Below are 22383 nucleotides of genomic sequence, written 5' to 3'. Positions count from 1 at the left end.
TTTTCATTCACACACACACACACACACACATATATATATATACATTCATTTAATCTCCCAAAAAATGTACACATAATTTCAGTACTTGTAACCTCTGACCGTAGATGTTCAAAATGTCGTGTGTAGGGACGCGCAGGGCATTTTATGGGACCCCTTCGCGTAATCTATCTTTGTGGAAGATTCTCATTAAGATATGGTTTTAAATTATGACAGTACGCAGTACCTTGTACTAATAGAAACATTCACGATATTTCCCAAAATACTTCTAAATACGTAAAAACAATGGTGTCGCGTCGTAAATTCAAGCAGTGCAAGGCACCCGTCAATGTACTGTGAAGAAGAATGTAAACATTGTTGAGACACGTTATATATATATATACATATATGTACGAAGCATCATGTCTGATACATCCCAGCGATTGTCTCACCCAATGAAACTGCGTAGGACGTTGTGGGCGAAACGGCAAGGTCGCAGAGGCGGAGGTGTTGATTACCATCATTTTAACCAACTTAATTATCCAAAATGATTAATTATATGATCACTCGGACAGGAGGAACGGAACCTTATCCCTAATTATAATCACCGAAATTCTAATCTCAATATAATGATTGTATATGACATTAACTTCACTATTCTTCCGTTACGTGTTATATTTTTGTGACCGGAAACGCAACTTGCCCGACCCAGTAACCTAAGCGTGTGTGTGCATTTCTTATTTCGAGATACATCAGCGCATTTCTACTAAAGGGGAAGCACTCAAACAAACATATGTCAGTGTTTACCAACTAATTAATAACCGATTGATAATTAAAGAATGTAACGATTACACGTTGTTGATATTTTCACGCAAAATACTGACTGATTAATCAATTTTTTTTTTATCATACATCCATGCGTACCATTATAAAAACCCTTAATGGATGACGCTGCGTTATTCTCTCTGCAACAATACGAAAGACACGCTAATGGATGATACCTGTCCTGCTCACGTTCGATCGCCCTGAGCGACATCCGCACTGGAGCAATTCGTTCATTCGCGGCTTGCTAGTTGACTGCACTATCCTCGGGCGCGCTGCTTCATATTGTTATCATTTACATGTCATCCAGTGAGCGCTGCCTGCCTACCTGCTGCCAGCCACAGGCGGCCAGAGGAGCAGCAGCAACCGCAGCCGCCGCCGCCGCGACAGCAACGCGAATCGTTGTCGTCAGTCGGGCGAGCGTCTACTGGCAGCAGCAGCAGCAGGAGTAGCCGTCTAATAGACAGAGAACCCCCTAACGGACGACAGGTCCTGCGGAACGTCGACGTTTCTCAGACGTTAGCTGATGACGATGAGCAACCACTGAGGGCTGCAACGACAACAAAATCGGGACGACGAATTGGAGTGCGTCTTTCCAAAAAGTGAGTGTGATTGTGTGTAGTGTTGTCCGCCGACGGCAGAGAGCGAACAAAGGCGGAAGCCCCCCAAAAAGGCGAACCTAACGGCCAAGACCACACGACAACGTATACCAGGTTGGCCAGCAGCAGCAGCAGCAGCAGCAGTAGTAGCAGCAGCAGTTGTGGTGGTAGTATTGATTCAGTAGTGTACACACCCCTCATCCGACGAGCTTTCCCCCTTAGCCCCGCGAGTCCCGCCGACTGCGGTGGTGATCAACAGCTGGTGACTCTTGCCGCTCCAGTGACAGGGCCGAAAGGCACGCGCACCCACCAGCGAGCACCCCTGTAGTGGCCGTGAACGCTAGCAAACGCAACCGGAGCGTCACGGGACGCTATCAAAGCCAGTGAGTGCTTTCATTCGATGGCTATGACCGGCACCGGGCGCGATCCACTCCATAGTAGCAGCAAAGGTAGGAGCACAAACGTGCAGGCTTTCGTCGCAGACTCCACTATCGCGGCTGCGGCAGCTGTTATTGTGGTTGTTCCTGCTACTGGTTGTGATGGCGCCTGTTAACATCACCACATCATATGTGATCGACTGAAGAACCAAAAACAAGCCCAAAGGGAGAATGTGGAGAGCATCTGTGTGCTCGTAATGCCAGTACGGTTCATTCGGCAGCAGCGCGGAAGTAGTACGTTAACGCGAAGCAGGCCAACGTAGAACAGGCCACTCACATCGCACAGCAGTAGTAGCAGCAGCAGCGACAGCAAGCAAGTGAACTGAGACAAAACCCGATTAAGGATGTGCTCGCATTTTGCACCTTTGATCTAAAGTGGAAGTGTCCGCGTGATAGCACAGTGTTAACGTAATTCCCTACTAAACCTAGGGACGCTTTAGGTGATCTAGATTCAGAACCGAACGTATACTGACATGCCGTGTTTCGTGCTGGAAGCCAGCCGTCTATATGTAATGTTTAACGGCTGTAAAATTTGAGACATACTTTTAAGTGGTAGCGTGACGAGCACAAATTGGCACAGCATCACTGTGCTCATAAACAATCAAAATCAATTAATAAAACAATAACAAAATGACCGGTTGATAGTCAAGGAACAATTTATCATCATTACGGTCTTCGTAACCAACGATAAACAAAAAAAGGACATTTTCAGATTGGATGCCTTTCACCAGCTGCCAGCCCATGTGATCACCATATGATCCATATGATGATGATGCCGGTATCACAGTTATCCGTATTACGAGATTGTTACGTATAACCAAAGGAAGGAAACGTTGGCGCGAGAAAGCTGCGAGAGTGAGATTAAGGGAAAGTCTCTCGCACCGGCGCACACTAGCACAGTTTGACGCACAACAGGCCAAGTTCTACCCCTCCCCCCTTCCCCCCCCCCGTTGCGATTTTTTCTGTCCATCCTACTCTGCGTACGTGTAAGATCTTCACCTAGTTGAAGAAACAAGGTGAGACAGAAATAATATCAGGAACAGAAACTAACGAGTATCTCTATGTATGTGTGATACGCTGAGTAAGAGCAAGGCAGCCAGATAGACAGACGGACGGATAGACACACACATAAGCACATGCACAGCCACGTCAAGTAGTGCGTCGTTATCACCGATACAGTGAGTAACGAACGAACGTCGGATGCAATAGCTGTGTCAGACGTCGCTGACGTTAGCAGCAGTCAAAGGCGACGGCAACGCGGGCCCACAAAGACAGATGCATACACACTGCCACAGGGAAGTAGTCAGCTAGTCAGCCACTTGGTGTATTTATTCAGACGTTCGTTTGTTCAGTCAGTGAGCGTGCGATCAGGCGAGAGGAGTGCGTTTGTCCGCCCGTCCGTCACTACTTCGACGTCGCTGCAGAGCCGTCGTCGTCAGTGAGAGCGGCGGCGAGTGCCGGTGGCAACAACAGCAGCAGCAGCAGCAGCACTAGTGGCAATAACCGACAGTTTTCGAAGCTGCTGTTGCTGCGGTCCTAAAGTGCAGACTGTCGTTTGGTGACCGTCGTCGTCGTCGTCGTCGTCGTCGTCGTCGTCGTCGTCGTCGTCGTCGTGGTGCAACAGCAGCTGCTGTAGCGGTGACGGTGCCCGTGCGACAGCGGTCACAGCGGCGGTGGCACTAATAGCGCTGCTGCTACTGCTGCTGCTGTAGACGTAGCAGTGCGGTCGTCGTGCTGCTGGCAGAGGTTGTGACTACGTCAACGGACGGTGGCCGTTCTCTTGGTCTGCCCTATTCTGCAGCTGCAGGCCGCTCTCGGTGCGGGCGCTGCTGGTGACAGGGCTGTACAACCGGATCACGCTGGTGCCAACAGTCTCGTCAGGAGAAGTTCAATTAAGCCGGCGGCAACAACAACAACAACAACAATAACAACAACAACAACAACAACAGCAACAGCAACAAGATCAAAATTGACATTGCAACAACAGTAACGGTCACTAGCGACACCTATACGTCGTCGCCCTCGTTAGCTGTCATCATCATCGGCGGCGGCGGCGGCGGCGGCGGCGGCGGCAGCCGCAGCAGCAGCAGCAGCAGGACGTCGTTTATTGCCAGTGGCTATTGCTAGCATCACTATGATTAGAGCCATGCTTTAATACTGCCTTTGTTGTTGCCGTCGTCATTGTTGTTGTTGTTGCTGCTGTTGTTGTTGTTGTTGTTGTTGTTGTTGTTGTTGTTGTTGTTAACGGTGATGCTGATGATCCTGTAGCCGTCGGTGCTATTTGTGTCTACGTTGTTGTTGTTCATTTACTGGTCGGTATCATCGGAACTTCTTCATTGCGTTGTATCGCTCGCTGCCGGCTAGGCAGGCGAAAACGACCAACATTGTCGGTATCCCCAACAGCGAAACAATATTGGCTCTCATCCACTGCATATTTCCGGAATGAGTTGAACTCTCCTGCTGCCATACGCTGTTTATGTGAAAGCATACTTCTACGTACCAGTGAGTCCATATGCTCGTCTTGTGTTCGCCCACTTGTGTGACATTCCCTTAACCTGGAGCAGTGGTCAGCTCTAGGAACAAGACAGGTCCACCATCTTGTAGGTTCAGACAGCATTCACAAGTAGCAGCAGCGACGACGACAGCAACACCAGTAGCAACTGTACCAGAAACATCAACTGCTGCCGCCACCAACATCACGGCTGCAACAAAAACGGCCGCGGCGCGGACAGCGTCAATAGCAGCGACAACAATAGCAAAAACCGGCGACATCAGGAATAGCGCCGCTGTTGTCGTTGTCGTCATTGCTGACGCTGGCGACGACACGTAACCTAACGTAGCAGTTGCGTCAACAATAGCCGTGAGGAGAAGCAAATAATTGTGGCATTGCCGTCCTCCGGAGCTGCCTGGTCGCGTGTTCATACAATCGCTCTTCGTCCGCCCTCTTTCTCCCCCTCCTTTCACGTCCTCAGTTGCGTGTCATTTGGTGAGAGTCGTGTCGTAAGTACACTGTTAACGATTTATTGGTTGATCGATCGGCTGGTCAGCGGCACCAAATCGGCCGTTGTTGTTACTGTCTTACTTTAGCGCACATATTCGAGTAGCAGGCACGTGCGTAACTTTTCCCGTGCGCATAAATTAAATGCTGGTAGATCATGTGAGTACTTGTGCAGATGTGTATCATTGCATCAGGCTATTGTTGCCAGTTGATGTCGATCTGCCAGCTGGTGGAGAGTGCTATAAATGCCCCTGGCCGAAGAAATCGGCCGAAATTACCGACAGCGACACGATTTTAACTAAAATAACACACGGCAACATTAAGTATTATTATTATTATTATTACTACTCCATGTTTAATGCGGTGCTTTGATGGACTAGCCGGCAGAAAAATAAGAAAGCCTAACGGAAGTAATGAGTCGGCCTCTCTCTGCGAACGCGCAAAGACCTGTTAGGATTCGAATTGCAGGTGCTAGTCCTGCGATTTTGAACAGAAAGGAAGAACGGTCACGATTATCGTAACTATAATTGATACGTTTGTATATAGATATAAATTTATCATTAAGGCCGTGCATGTGTACTCAGTCAAGTCGACATCGCCGTGAGGTTGCGTGCTTTGAGCGCACGTGTGATTTTGTCGATCCTTCGTCTACAGAACAACTATAGTGACAGTCACAACGGCGGCAGCAGCAGCAGCAGCAACAACAATAGGCGCGAGAATTGGAGAAGTAAATACGGAGAAGATTCTAGAATAGAAGGAACAGAAAAGAGGCTGGAGCGTACGCTATCGTCTGCAGCGATTTTATCCACCTAATAAGTTTGTAGCAGTAGTTCCTCTTAACCAGATCCGTCGTCGTCGTCGTCGTCATCGTCATTATTGCTATTATCGTTAGCAGAAACATTATGCGACCAATGGGCTGACCAGTTCAACCCCGGAGAGTTGGTGATTCAATTGCTCATTTAAGCAGCCGCCATCGCCGACGGTCGCCACTGGCAACTCGTCCTTGTCACATCGACGTCTAACAATAGTCCGGCAAATTGCATCAACGCCATACCTGCTTACCTACCTACCTGCCTGCCTGCCTGCCTGCCTGCCTACCTACCTACCTACCTACCTACCTACCTATCTATCTGTCTGTGTACCTAGCCGCTTATCTCTATCGCTTATTTCTAGAGAAAGCCAGCCAGCCAGCTGCAGCTGTCAATTGGTGGAATTTTGTGGTCAGTCATCATCCAACTGCCGCTATCGCTGCTGCTGCTAGAAACAAAATAGACCAAGCAACAGATGTCGCTATCAAGCCACGAGGAAGACGAAGCGCGAGAAAGAACAGCAGAGAAATATTTTCTCAGTCATCGTTATCATTGACGTGAATGGCAATTTCACGCACATTGGTCCCGGATAGTGCCGACGCCGATGTGTTTCCCTCGCAACCCAACAATAATCAGTGCATTCGTAAACGTGCTGAAGCCGCCTGAGTGCAAGCTTTTCGGCTTTTCATCGCCATGTGACACTACGAATATCGTTCACAAGCGTCACACTACTACTACGATGACGGTAGAGTTATTTGTTTCACAAAAAACATCGACGGCTTTACTGTTCCGCAGCCGTCCGTACTAAAAAGCTGTTGTTGAGCCTCTATCTGTCGTATCAGAAATGCGTTCTTACTGCCGATGGTGATGTGATCAGAATCGAAGAAGCTTGTTGATTGTCGTCGTTGTTCAAGTTTGCGTGTGTGCATATGTATGTGTGAGTGTCGATGTGCAGTGATCGGTGGGTGTACATCACTGCAACGACAGTCGCAGCAGCAGCAGCAGCAGCAGCAGCAGCAGCAGCAGCAGCAGCAGTGGGGTAGTAGGGCCGTGAAGTGCAGGCTCAAGAATGGCGGAGTGGCCAGAGAACGTTTCTAGCTGCGAAAGGACTTCTGCCCTGTCTGAAAGCAACGACATAAATGGACGGGGAAGGACGACCGTCGTCGCCGCTGCCGTGAGCGACAGCAGCGGCAGTAGCAGCAGGCAGAACAGTCCACTGCAACAAACTAGCAATTCAACAACCCCGCTAGCAACAGCTGGCGGACAGCCAGCAGCTGCAAGTACAGCTGCCGGTGGAGGCGGTAACGCAAACAGCAAAAATCAATATAACAACAATAGCAGTAGACTAAGGGACTCGCCTAGTGCACATAATCGTAGTAATAACACAAATTGTGGCAATGGTGATAGTGTGAGTACCACGGCTGCAGTAGCAACAGTTGCAGGTGCTACAACATATGCAAAAAGAACGGCGTCAAATCTACCTTCTACTATAAAAGCGACAGTGACAACTACGACTGCCAGATCGACTACTACCGATAGTAGTGATGCTGACGATAGTAGTAACAATAAAAGTAGTAGTAATAATAATAAATGTGCTTCGGTGGTTGTGTCTTCCGGTAAAAGTAATGGCGGCTGCAGCAGCAGCAGCAGCAGCAGCAGCAGCAGTAGTAACGTTCTCCGAGCGGAAGCCGCCGGATGGGTTCCATCAGAACATGTACAACATAATGGATTACCAATGAGTAAGTTCCACCTACACTTAGCTAGTGCAAATATCATTACTATGCGCTATATATATATATATACACACATACACGTATACATATATTTTTTCATGCAATGACATTTGCTGGTTGTAGAACCTTAACGTGATGCAGTTAAACGAAGATAAAGGGCTGAATGCTGAGCACAAAGATAACGTGGAAAAAAAACGGAAAGGTCAAATGTAGCGTGACGTATTCACCGTTGCCACCATCGAGCTGGTTCATTGTGACTGCACAGTTATCGGTGACAAAGCATCGATCCAATGTAAATTCGAATTTGTGATTATAAGAAATTGGACTTTCACACATCAAAGTTTGTTCACGTTCAACTAAATTGGGCTAAGCTTTTAAGAACCGAGGTTACTTTTTGCCTTAGTTAGTATAGCTGGTCCATTGATATTGAAAAATCATTGTTTTGTCCGTTTTGAAGAAGTGCTAGATACCTGTTTTGGTAGACCGTGTAGAAATAGTCCGACATTAAAGTAGTTCTACCTCCTGTATTTAACTGAAGCGCAAAACGTCCAGTGGGCAGGCAGAATAAGAGGAACCAAGCATTTAGGTAACACCATATTAATCGCTGCGCATCAGCCTGAGATATTCTGTATGGCAAGCATTTAGCACTTTAGCATGGAAGCTGCGGTATCTATTAGCACCTATTTGATTTCTCTCTGCTATCGACGCCAATGGAACACCATCGGCTTCAATTTGAACCAATCACTCACTCACATCCATATAAGTTCTCTGAGCAGACAACACGGTCTTAACCCCTCTGTGTCCCCCGAGAGAATCCGCGACGTTATGTCAAGCCGTCCGACGACTGATCATTCAGTTGGCGAATGAATGGATTGGACATCCAGGATAAACTCGGACAACATTGGCAAGCGTATTCCCCATCGTTATTTTGGGTACGATTTATGAAAAAAAAATGTCGAACTTACCACGACGTAGACAAACGTTTTCTTCTAAGACAATGCCGGACCCCTTCCCCTCGCCAAGAAACTATTAGCCATTTTGACGGCCTGAATCTACACACATCGGGTCTCTATAGTTCTTCTGATGCATCCAGACACCATTTTTATGAGGCGGAACGGGAAGCCCCTTCAAAAATAATTTTAAATTGAGAAAATTAATCAAAATAACCCTAGAAATCGCGCTCTGATGTTTATGTATACCACAGCGGCCATTTTCGGAAGAGAAGTATCCGTTTTGTTAGGCCGTTCAAAAGACAGCCCCAATGGCTTGCTTTTTCAAGCTTTGTGCCTTTTTGCATTGTTTGAATTTTACCATTTGCGGTTGTTTCATGCTCTTCTCGTTTTGAGACTTTCGACCTACTATTAGGCCAAGATATATTTCCGCTGTATTTGTCCTTCGTGGTGTGCTTGAGCAAGATTTTAATAAATGTACACCCATCAATATTGTTTCTCTTACGATTATATAAAAACATTTTCGAAAGGATTCGGAGGAGTGACCGAAGTGAATCATAGTTTCAATGTATCAACACGGTCACGAGAAACGTGTATCTGGCGTATACAAAAAACTTAATCCGATCGTCTGTCTTCAGTTAAATCTAAGAGACTCTACTTGATCCCTTTATTTAAACATATGTGGCTCATATATAGAAAATGTTAGCCGGCAATGGCTCACTGCTTGTAACTTAAATAAAAGAAAAGCTAGCTCCTGATACGGCCTACCAGTAACTAATTTGAGTAGTTATATTAGCACTATTTGAAGCGGCATTAGTTATGGTACCGATGAATTGTCGGAGACTCGAATATAAGTAACAGACAGCAACTGCATTTCATCAATATTTACCTTTTGCCTCGTGTCGCCAGTTACGCGACGCACTATTACTTCGCCTTACGTAACAATAGAGGCACAACAATTAAGTTTGGTTGGCATCTACTTGAGCAATCGCAGCGCGTGTGTGTTGTTGCTACGACTGCAGATGGCCGCGAGGCGTATGCAAAGACGTAGATAGCAGAGTTAATTATAAATAGGGTTTTTATTTTTTTGGATGTTGCTTCAATAAGCGGCTTGTCGTAGTGAAACAGGTAATGAAACAAAAATGAATACGTCCGTCTCGTTGAGGTCATGTCAGCATTGTTTGAACGAGATCTAAAGTGAACTTAGATTAACTTGAATTTAGATTATGAAAATCTATTGCTAACAAATGACTTTGATAGGTCTGAGCGCTATTGTATGTATGCGTATTGTTTGAAGAGGCTCCCTTTTTAGCTAAAACAAACACTATGTACATAAACACAATGCAAAGGAATTATTGTACCTAACTTTTTTTTACTGTGAGCCTAGCATACTTTGCACATATAGTAGCACAACAAGCATAGAGGCAGACAGACTCTCTCTCACTAACTCTGGCAACGACGTATTGGGTCTGGGGGCCGCTTAACGGCGGCGATCAGCTACCATTACTGCTGATTTAGCTGCCCCTGATTCGCTATCCGCTACATACGCGCTGGCCAGAGAGCAAGCAAGCGGGCAAATGGTTGGTCACACTGTTGTTCCACGTATACACTAAACGGCAGAGTGATAGGGTTGCAGAAAAGCCTCTGTTCTCTCCGTGACACGGACAGCCGACACCATGACCGTCATTGTAGCCATCATTATAACCGTATTTCAGTAGCAGCAGCATCTTTGCCAAACTAGTAGTATACAGAAAGAGCGCAAGACCGAAAGCAAGAGAGAGACGGGACATCAGAAGCTTTTTACACTCTGCTGCTGCTGATGGCAGCGGAAGCTATCGTTTCATTACAGTCGAATGATCAGTAGATTGCGTTCTTCAAGTCAAGACTGACGCTCTCTATTTTTACGTAAACGTAGCATTCTTTTATTAGGAAACTACGATCGCTTTGTAAACTACTGTCTAAAATACTAAAAAAAAATGTCATAGAATGAGCCAATAGTGATATATATATGTCAATCAAAAACCTTCCGCCGAGAGTGTTTCCACATAAGGTACAAAACCATAAACACGTATCATAATCGCACTATGCCATATGATATTATGATTATTTATCTATCTATCAATCTATCCGTTTGTTTGTTTGTCGGAATAAAATCCACCCTTCGGTGGTCGGATCGGGCTGGTCTTTGGCAGATCGTTAGATTTCTATTTGGAATATAGTTAGAACGTATGTTCTTGGATGTTTTTTTGCGATCCATTGGATGTGCATTTTTTGTGGGAGGCGGAGATACGTTAATTTAAGCAAATTGGTCGTTTTTTTGCAATTTTTGCTTTGTCTTTTGTTGCAGGGTTGTCTTATACATGCCCGGAGGAAAATTGCGTGAGCTATTTTTTGGTGCGATTTTTATTAAAGATTTTTCTCCCGACAGACGAAGAAGAGCTTGTTTTTTTTTTATAACAATTGGAAAGCTCTCACTAAGATGTATCAAAATACGCTGCATGTCGCACAAATGTCAGTTTTCTTGTGCAAAATGCTTTCCGAAGGGCGAAAGCCTGTTGTATATAAGGGTTTTTTCTTCATGCGGTTTTTTCTTCGACAGGCTGTGCAAACGTGCAATGCACATCCCTATACTCATAATGGATATTTTAGGTTAAGACCCCATTGAAAGGTTTGTTTTGTCCACGTGAAAGGAGAGGAGTGAAGATGCGGATTTTTGAGCGATTTTTTAATAGATACCAATTGGAAAGTTGAAACGGCAAATAGATTCTCGTGTGAATCGTTCTCTAATTCATCTTCAGCGAAAAGTGCCAAAATGTCTGTCGCCAATATATGACGATTTGTTAACGACACAAAATATAAGAAAGCCTTCAGCCTTGCTGACGTTGGCCGACTCTATTCAGGTGCGTTTCCGAAGCAGAGTCAATCGTCCAACATTAAAACCGTTTGATCAAACCAACATACCATGAGCAAAAAAAATTTAAGTGTTAACTGAATCCTCTGGTGAATCAGAATATTAAAACATGCTACAAAAACAACTACAGAAAAGTAATGTGTTAGGCGAAGCAAGGTTATTCCAATGGGGTACTTGTTGTCTGCTCGGCCTAAAGAAATGAATCAGCCTAGCTAACACATATTCATACAAAGCAAGTATGACGCAAAGCCCGCGGGTCTGTTCCGTAAAAATTAAGAACGTGGAGACGTGTTAATCGACAAAACGTCACTTCTACTTATGCGGCCCGCTTGCTTAAAGGCCGCATGTACCGTTGAATAACTGAGCCGTCGAAACGTTTCCAGCTCGTATAATAGTAGTTTCTTTTCCTGCCTCTCCACAAAGACGCCCACGACTCGAAAACTAGCTGCGTCCTGGTTGTTTGGCAATGCACTCATCGCGTCGTCTGCTTTATCTGTATTACATCGGTCTGTTTGTCTGTCTACATATTATTTTCGTGTGTGTATGTATGTGCGCGTGTCTATGTGCGTACGCCCCCTGTCGGTGGAGCAATTCACACAGTTTGGTGGTGTGCATCAAAAAAGTTCCCGTCCTTTTCATCACCCTCATCGGCGCAATGCACAATTGCCATTGTAGACTCTTTCTCCTTAGAATGAGTACCCGCTGTATTACTACTTGGACAGTAGCGTCTACTATGGCACTCACATTCACCAGACTGTTTGGAAGGCGCTTATCGTACTGGCATAAGTGAGCTTTCCCGTTTGTTATTGCAACGGTGGTGGTACTAAATATTGGGCTGTCGAAAAACTATTGACCGTTCTAACTAGATTGCTTTAAAGTTACGTATATTAGTTAATATCAATTGCGTTGGGCCGACGTTGGTGTCATTTGAAAGCTGAGATCTGGAGGTAATAGATGTGCTACAGTTGTTGGAATGCCTATATTCAGACTTAGGTAGGAGCACCCTGAAAATTCGTGAAATTTATGCAAAAATTCGACCTATTTTATAATTTTATTACGTTAAAGGCACATACGCTGCCCAGGTTCATAAAAAAAATTGCGTTGTCTATTATAAGAATGCGTTGTGGGAAAAAGATCGCTCGCAGATGGTTCGGTTGCTTTCGTTCTGGAAATTTCGATGTGAAATTCTCCGCGGTTGCGGTCGACCAATTACGATAAAGTTAATGAAATCCCTGCACAAGGTAAGCAGGACCAACACTTAAGTAGCCATGATACCGCTAAAAAAAGAAAAAACTAAACGTCCATCAATAGCTTTAAGCCATTTGGCTACAAAAAAGCTTAATACCACACGAATTGTGAAGTAAAACAATTTACTTGATCGTATTCCCAACTGCGAAGCTCTGCAAAATTCAACGAAATCGAACCTTCGTTGAATGAAGCAGTTGATTACGATTGATGAAAAGGGGATCACGTACGATAACGTGCAGGTAAAACAGATGAGTTTTACAATTTGCAACAAGGCCCACGTTAGGCGAGATACTGAAGAAGGTGATGATGCGGTGTTTTTGATGGGATTAAAAATGAATCGTGCATTATGAGTTGCTGCCGCCTAACAAAACGGTTGACCCGCTATTTATTCTTCTACTATGAACAGCTAAGAGGATTCGTGCAAGCCGTTATAAAAGTTTGAACTAACGAGCGGAAAAGACGTCTTCTAACGTGACCATGCCAGATCACATAGCTTCCCGGGAAATTGAGAGTATTTGGACGGGAAATTTTAACACATCAGCCGAGCTTATTTGGTTTCAGCGGGGGTGCTGGCTGCAAAAATTACGTGTCACAATTTTTCACTCAAAAACCACAAAAGTTCTGCAGTGGTGTAGAATTTTGACGTTACCGGATACAAATAGCGGAAAGTCGTAAATCAGAATGGCACATGTTTAGTTTATTATTATCAATATAAAGTTAAACAAATATAATACATGATTTAGTTTTGGCTTTGGTCAACCTAGTAGTTGTATACATTGTCGATGTCGGTCGTCCGCTGCGCAGCAGTCGGAGTAGTAACAGCTGCGTGGTATTATGACGGGCCAGAAGGTAGCGCAGTTGTCTCGAAATCTGAGAGGAGGCAGGCTACAGAATATCGTTCGGTAATCCGTGGGATCGAATCTCGGAAAATCGATGAATAAAATGATTGTTTTTCTATGCGTATCGCACCATAGCCTGGATCGGCGGTCCGCAGCTGAGATATCGGCTCTCTCTCTCTCTCTCTCGCTGCAGGAACACGCGCTAAATACAGGTGGTGATGAACTTCAGACCGATGTTGTGTCAAAAAAAGGTATATGATTTTCTTCCACTAATAACGCATGTACCTATAAGTCTGAAGGATATCATGTATTTAACAGCAGTACCGACGTAACTTACCCGCTTAGCATGTGCTAACATTTTATGGAATACCATGGAGTGGTCGGAAGACTGAGCTTCCCTGTGCTTCTGCAGCAGCAGCAGCCGCTGCATCTGTTGACGGTTAAAGCAAATGTTTTGAATTGTATCCGATTAAACAAATACCCCTATGCATAGCTTCTGACGACTGGTCTCCAGCATGAGACGAATACTACTGGTGCCGTAGTATTGTTCAGTGTCATTAAGAAGTTAGTCCGTGTGATACCATGAAGCCGTTTGCCTTGACCCCATGGCGTACAGCCGTGGTGCATGGACATGCGGACTGCTGCAGCACATGGCATTTGTGTACTCACAGTGCGCTCTCCGTAACACTCGGCGGCAGCTAATTTTGCACTTCTATCCCTAAAGAGCTCATAGACTCACAAACGCACACTAAGTATCGCGAGCTGGCTGGCAGTGAGCCGAAAGTGGGCGCAATTACTGGGCGGCGGCGTGATTACGTCAGAAACGTTCAAAGTCAGATCCAGCCAACAGCCATTGTAGACAAATAGACTCAACCAGATATTTTTGCTGATGATACGTTTTTATGGCACACATTGCGTTCATCAGAATATGATCGAGTCGAACTGCGATACCGAGATGAGCCGTGAATGCAGTGAATCGACGTTGTTGATGCGAACGACGTTCGTCTTCTTGATATCGTTGTTGTTGTTGTTGTTGTTGTTATTATTCTGCTATGTTTTCAATGTTGGTAGTGATCTGGCAGAATGGTGGGGACGCTGGCAGCAGCGGCGGCTGTTTCCGTGAGTCTACTACGATTGCTTAAGGATCGCCCTATGAGCACCTACAAATCCGCGCCCGTACGTACGCATGCGTACTTGTTGGTATTGTGAAGAACAGAGAGGTGTCCCATAGTTCAGAGTGAAGTTTTAGCATATAACAAATTAACTAGACGTACAGCTCAGTTTGTGATCTCTGCGGAAAGCAAGTTTCACGAATTGCTAATAAACTAATAATCAAAACCACGTAAATAAAACATGGTCGACGAGAAAAAAGATAGGATGGCGGAGCATAGAAATTCGCTTGAGAGGATCAATGCATCTATAGATCGTATTCGAAAAAAGACTTTTCAATATGGCCATTATTGTTATAAGCGGACTTAAGTTAATAATTAACTTGTAAGATAAAGAACGCGCTTTTTCGTAAACAAGGTGCATGCACGTAGGGGTTTACCAGTGTTAAGCTTCAACAGTTTTTAGTTATCATTTTTTATAGCACATTTTTATAGCAATACCATTTGAAAATGGTAAAGGAAGATATGCCCCACATTCATTCAAGTGTATCGTCTTATGTAGCTATCTATTGTGAATCATTTATTAATCAATTGCGGTACGTGCCTGCCACGTTTACAGTAATGATGAAAGAGTTGTCTTTATATAGTTTACAACCAATGAACGAAAATAATGACGATTCTTCACCCCGCGCCTGTATTTCGTTTGAACATGGACAGAATTTTCTCTCACCCTATCCAGTATAAATTAATAAATAAATCGAATTTGTTATCGGTCAGATATAATTCTTTTATCTATTCATATCATCCTTTTTGATACCTTTGTCTATAAAATATATTTTTATTATTAATATTTTGTAATTATATATATTAATTATTTTAGTTCCTAGATTCTCTATTTCATATATTTTACTTGAAATCATTATTACCCCTATAATACCTATTATTTTGAGGCCTGCAAATGGAACGTCTAAAAGCTATATATTTATACTAGAATACCATTATTAATCGATCAGATTAATGTTACATTATGATTACTGTTATTAGGCCACATAAAATAAACCTAAGTTATTATGAAGACCGTACCATGTACAGCAGATATTCCCCTGTACGCATCTTTGCCAATCTGTGTACGATTTCTGTAGAGATTTTATGTAACTAGATTTCCGACCTTATTGCTAAAGTAAGGGAATCTACCAAGCGGGGCCTCCCTTTGTCTTAGAAAGCTGCCTGGTAATAATACTCATCATTAATAATTGAAAACAGAAGGCAGTCTTATGACTGTCTATGATGTTTGTGTTTACTTCACTGCTGGTATTTAGCTGCTAAATGAGACAGGCAGACATCAGATAGCCTAGGACAATTCCTGAAGAAAAACAGTGTTAAGCAGTTTTTCATCCCGCAAAAAAAATCTGTTTCTGAAACAACTAAAAGAATCGTCAAAAAAGATGAAACCTTAAATGTGATGTTTTTTTATTAAGTCAGGCGCAGGAGTACTGGTTAAGGATGCGATGGCATGAACCTATACGCTTCCGATGGTTTTCTATTTTTTGCCAGCTGAACAAATGCAGGGTCGCATAAAACGCCGCATGTTCTTGACAACATATGTACTTTTAGTTTTTATTACTGTTATTAGCAGATGTATATATATATATATACATATATATAAAGCATATAGACAGGCTGTGCGGTTGAAGGCTTTATGTATTTGCTTATTTTTCGCTTCTTCATATTTTTCCGTTAAAAGCCTTGAAATGTATATAACAACTAGGGTTGGAAAATTATTTCAGTATCACAAATAGCTCCTCTCTTAAAGGGATTAATTGTTCACACGTCTTTGTTAGGTACATTGAAAACTGTAGGGTTTTTGACAAAAGGCCAATAAATTGTACATGAATCCGGAAGATGGTCATATATAACTCATTTTTATATTACTCCTACCTAATGACCTTGGTCGAAAATAAATCTAAAGTGCTTCAATCGTGAAATGAATGACGCCCGTTTGTTGATGAGATCTATTGAGTTCACGAACTTCGTGTTCACAGAAATTATATACCATACTATTGTCGCGAGACCCCGTTTGGCCGTTAGTGTCAGTTAACTAGTTGCTGTGATGGTCAGGTTAATAACCCGATCAAATAGGTTTCAACCTGGGTTCAATGATAAGTATCCTACGTGCTGGTGCACATGGTTTAAGCTTTTACGTGAGTAATCTAATAGCGACACCGAACGCCGCCAAATGTAGTGCAAGTGTGTACAATTCTAAGCTGTAAAGCGAAATTATGATAGATACATCTTTTTTTTAAACATCTTTGTTTAACAATTTTTCAATATTGTCACTTAGCAGTGACAACATTTGTTTGTTGTTTTGGATGCAATGCTTTTATGAGTACCTAATGTAAATCAGATTGGAGCAATAAAATATTTTACCTATGAATCTTACACAGTGTGTGAGAATAGCAGACAACCGTACGTTTCCTATACTCTAGCTTATATACATTTATATTATCAATTTATATACAGTCGTTTTAGATCCGACTTGTTTTTGAGTCAATTGCTACTTGCGAGGTATAGTTCTGAAACGGCTTTGTAGTTACGCTTGACCTTGATATGACGCTTGTTCCACTGGTAGCCCTTGAACGATGGTGGCTTGCCAAAGTAGTTTTTGTACCATCTTTGCGAATTATAGTTAACAGTGACACTAATCTGCAGAAAATCGTTATGGAATCTCGGGAGTGCGGTTATTTACGTAAAATATTTCTTTGAAGCGTCTGGTAGGGGAAGAACAGCTGAATGACGACTATTCAACTAACTACACCGATTAATCCTTTTAATTATTCGTTGACAATGATGTTGTTGTGTGTATAATAATAATAATTATATATGATAATTATTAGCGCTGTTGTTCTTATATCCGTGATTTCATAATTCGCGCCGTAACTGAATAATATCGAAAAACGAATCATACCGATAGCAGCGCCAATACCGATTTCAACTGACATGGCGACCAATAACAACAATGATCAGTGCCATATATATATATCTATTCAATTACATATAGGCATATTTTCACTTCATTGCTACAACCTGTACATCTACTTTTTTTCGATGGCGTTACTAGGAAATAATCATATAGATATGTATAGCTCGATTATGATGTTAGGGCTGCTTATGAGAATGTGCTTACTGGCCGCTATGATAAAGCATATAATCAGCGTAGTCATTGCACTAACCCATTACATAAAAGGTAATAGTTTCAAGGGTGTTCTTAAGATTAAAACACTTTAATTTTATTTGGAATTAAAACACTTGAGATGGTCGTGATTTCAGTTTTTATTTTTATATATTTGAATTGCTAATGAATTTGCATTAAATGTAAAACTTTTCTTGCTGCTGGATATATGTAAACTACCGCCGTTCTTGTTAATACACTACCGACTTTAACAATACTACACCTGGTGTTGTAGTGCATTTTTGCTCGATTGAAGCTTTCCGATTTGACGAGGTCGTCGGTTCTTCAGCGTAGAATTTTTCAACGTACGCCCATGTAAGATATTTCATTTCATGAAAGACATGTTTAGGATAGTTCCACAACAAAAGTCGATTGGTTTCATCTCTGGGGAACGGACAAAGTAGTCTACGAGATATCTTCACCCAGCTTATCTGTTTGAGAGATTCTCGTCGAGATCTGCTCTTACATCACGATGACAGTGCGCAGTTGCTTTGTCTTGTAAAAATAGGCTTTACTAAAGTCCTTCCGAATGCAGCAACTATTTCCCTGTCCAAAAAATATCCAATGAATATTTTGCTTGAAACGTAATCCCTGACAAATTTACGTCGTGCTTTTACGTAACAATGTAGATTTACAATTACCCAATAAAAGCAATTACATCAGTTAATTGTACCATATTATTTCACTGTAACTTTATCACTCAAGACAATTCCCTATCGAAGCTGTGTATGCTGTTCACGTTTTTCCAAGTATGTTAGCAAAATGGTCCTTTTCGCTTTGGATTATCTTCATTGATAACATTTACTCTAGTTGAAATGTAACTTTCCCATTTATAACACCTTGAAATGCGATGGAAACTTGATTTGCTGATGCTGAGCTCATCAACTGACCGTCATGCAAATTTTCGGGTCGAAACGTCCTTGGCCGAGGAGGCTAGTTGATGTTCCCGACCTTTCGAACCATCGTCTGTGATCAGCCTGAAAAATTTTGTCTATTTAAAATTTATTATATATCCAGTTTTAAATGACGTGGTAGATCTGAAGCTTTGTCTCTGTACTTCTGCCATACGTTTATATTTTCAATAGCATTTTCAAATTAATTTCTTTTGTTCTTCAGATTCATTCTCTCCATTACTCAATTGTCCGATTAATTACGCCGTAAAAGGAACGTTCAAAAAACTATATGTTGAACGGTGTATACGTTTCTTCTTGGAATACTTCGCGTTATTATAGTTATTACTAGGAGTTATGCTATTGTCACTATTACGATCGACAGATTGTTAAAGCTAATGTAAATGGAGACATAAAGGATATAATAATTAGGATCGTAAATCAACATTGTACAGTTTCTTATGACCCAATGTAAATGCGTGTAATCATTAAGGAACAACCCTGATAATAGGCACTAGGCGGGAAAAGGTTCCTTCAAGCTGCGTACTAGAGTGATTGCGTTACGAAATCACTCTAGTAGAAAATTGCCAAAAAGTTTAGATTATTTGTTTAGAATAACTTGACATAAAGTATTTTTCCTTCAAGTTATAGTAACTTAATTAATTTCTACGTTTGCGAGGCAAGCAAGGATGAAGTATTGCTTGATATTAAGAGGGCATATCGTGTCCGAAAACCCGCGTTCTGTCACAAGTTGTAATTAGTTACTTCCGAGAGAAATTGATATTTAAAAGGGCGATACATAAGGCTTTAATAGTAAAGCTCAGCACGAAGAAAATGTTCGTGATGAAAATTAGCGTATTGACTTACGGGCAAGAACTTATCTTACCCTAGCATATAGATGTCGTTCAACTAACGAAACCAAAGATATGTTAAATAGGGAAAAAGACCGCTCGAGTCCACTGATAAAAAAACAGTAATCCCTTTATTCTGCTCACTGTTGTGTGCTCTCTGCCACTTGCCAGTTACCCCAAGTTTAACATCAAATTGCTACGTGTATATTGTATTGTAGGAACGCACTGTAGTCTCTTGAGGGGCTTGTGGTTTTGCTGCGAATATCAATGTGTGTTGATGTCATGCATCTTGTAACACGCACTACATACATCTGGTGGCCGCTGCACCTCGTTAACACCTCAACTTACTTTAGCTGACAAATGAAAGAAAATTTAGTGCCGAAAAAGCGGACTGCAGCCTGCCACTCCACTGCGGTGTACCTCCGCGGTCTTCACCCGGTTCAACGGGCTACACTGAAAAGACTTGCCTAAATTGTGAGGACCTTCTTTGCTTGTGGTAATGTACTGCCCAATAGAACAATGTAATTGTTATCTAAAATTTAAAGTGCAGCTCAAAGTATATGATTCTGAACTATCAGCATCGTATTTATCTAAATCGCTAATAACTACGGAGTAATTAAAGTATTTAGCGTCTGGTAAGCTCGATGTACTTGGCTATTGTTTGTTGTGCTTTGATATTTGTAATTAAAGAAAAAGAGCTACTTTAAATAGAAGAAGCCTGCAGAGAGTTACAATGCAGTTGAAAACATTTTTAACATCATATTCTAGCAGGTATTTATACCGTAAGTTAATAAAAAAACTAAAGTTCCACATATTTAAGTTTTTTTTGGGGAATTACTTGGCATTGTGGTCGACTCATTGTTTGACGAAGCACCACAGAACTGTACAAAATCCGACTTCATTACATGATCCTGTGAGTTCGTGAAGTGCCATTTGATGTTGACACATATGTATGGGGGAAAGACGTGCGCAGCATCGGATAGCGTTTCAGTCTGCATCGTGGAATGATTTAAATTATATAGGAAAGCTCTAAGTTGCCCCTATGCAAAAGAATATACTTAGACAGTCTTGATCTGTATTGAGATCGAGAAGAGATTGAAGTGGACTGAGGTGTTGGACATTTAGCATCGCTATTATTGTTAACCGACAGGGCCGGGCAGACATGCGAATATTTGATAGACTTATTATTAACTTGTACTATAATTCTAAATAAACAATATTAAATCGAGCAGTTACAATGTGGGCAGATCATACCGTCCATAGAAATTGCTAGAACGCAGGGGGGTGATCAACTTTCGAATGTTTCTTAATAGAATTTGTTTATTTGGAATAAGTTTATCGAAAATGACGATACAAAATACGATGAACATTATTTTTATTGCAATCTACCTTTCTTAGAACACTTAAATACGATACAAAAAAATGCACACACTCCAGTGCTCTAAAAGGATACATAATACGATTTAATGATGGTCTTTGGTGGAAATGTAATAAATGCTCATTGCTAGAAGCAACTTTTACTCGTAGGAAACAAATGTCTAGAGCCTCGTCCGTGCGTTGAGACGTTAACGAGGACAGATGGCTAGTTGTATCCCATGCACTTCAGCAGCGAGATTCGTCGCTTGTAAGCCCCTAAGGCAAACCTCGTGAACTTTCCTGTATATGCACTAGAGTATAACGTGTGAGCGCCATTATCGCTAACACAAATGCAATTGAAGGATACAGTAATTAACAAAAGATGCTTCTTCGGCATTTGAAGTTACGCTAATAATAATTACGTCGATATGTTCACGGCCGGCAACAAACTTCACAAGGCTCACGAAGATTGAAACTTGTATAGATAGCGATGTCGAGCAACCTGAGAGTATCACTAGAGAAATCCCGCAGATGGCCTGCAAAATTTAGCATGAAGGCAATGCCTCTATAGGACTGTTATGGGGTGAAGGAACACATTCAGCATTGCAACAACGACCATCAAAACAAATAATAAAAGCACCGATTATTTATCACGTGAAGAAAATCGCTACGCAATAAGAATATAAGAGGAATTGCACTTTGACATTTCGAGCGTTTCTGTTGTTCGTTGTGATGACGACTGTGACTGGTGCTGCTGTTTATATCAGTTGTTGTTCAGGGCGCACTGCTTCTGGGCCAGCACGAGTCGATATAATAATAACAATAACAATAATAATGGCACCAGGCAAGCGTCGATGTTATTATTTCAGAATTTGCCATCAGCGCTAATAGCGCCACCATTATTATGGATATTAGTAGAATTATTGTTATTAGTCTTTGCACTGTTACATACATTTCAGGGAACCATGTCTCTGCTAGCTAGCTAGCGTGATTCCTCATATTTACGACTGGTTTATTTCTCATCACATGTTGTTATTTACATGTGTTTGTGTGTACGAGGTTAAACGGAATTGTTATATGTCTTGATTGTGTTTTACTCATACGATGATGCTATTAGGTTAACTTAAACTGTCATAAATAACAATTGATGATCCGGTAAAAAGTTGTCGTTGCATAAGTTCACCTTGAACGTTTATTTAGCACGATGCAAAATTGATGGATTTTGTGTGTCTAAACGGATCATTTAGAAGGTCTTTTTTTAGCTGTTTATGTTACCTAGTATTGCTATTAGTTACCTTCGATTATAATAGTTGGATACTATATACGTTCGACTCATCTCGCTGTTACTCCCCTTGTAAACGCATACAGAGAGCTAGCTAGCTAGCATATTTAAACGGACAGAAAGATTGTGCATTGAGAGATCTTCCATTTTTTTTAATACCTGAGGTAAATTCAGTCGAAACAGACCGATGCACCCTGAAAACTATTGGGCACCTTCACTTTTTGTGGTCAGTCTACCGCCTGTTCCTCTTATGTTGTCCTACTCATCGATTTCGAATGCAATAGACTGACAACAGATGACGAGAAACGTGGAAGTGATTAGGCTTTCTTAAAGGCCATAAACAC

At 42.2% G+C, this 22383-nt stretch overlaps 1 protein-coding gene across 2 annotated transcripts in view; it reads left to right on the top strand.

The window, feature by feature from the left end:
* The first annotated feature begins 1120 nt into the window (after positions 1-1120).
* mtgo (miles to go) overlaps positions 1121-22383 on the top strand; it is a 68494-nt gene continuing 47231 nt past the window's right edge. For both annotated transcript variants that reach the window (XM_022841599.2, XM_022841598.2), the window contains exon 1: positions 1121-7380. In XM_022841599.2, the coding sequence (XP_022697334.1) occupies positions 6711-7380 (670 nt within the window). In that variant the 5' untranslated portion in view covers positions 1121-6710. The remainder of the gene's footprint in view (positions 7381-22383) is intronic.

This window comes from Varroa jacobsoni, unplaced genomic scaffold (genome assembly GCF_002532875.2).
Source record: "Varroa jacobsoni isolate VJ856 unplaced genomic scaffold, vjacob_1.0 scaffold_940, whole genome shotgun sequence".
NCBI classification, from domain to species: Eukaryota; Metazoa; Arthropoda; class Arachnida; order Mesostigmata; family Varroidae; genus Varroa; species Varroa jacobsoni.
Note: the sequence above shows the minus strand (reverse complement) of the source record. Positions and strands in the feature narration are given on the sequence as shown.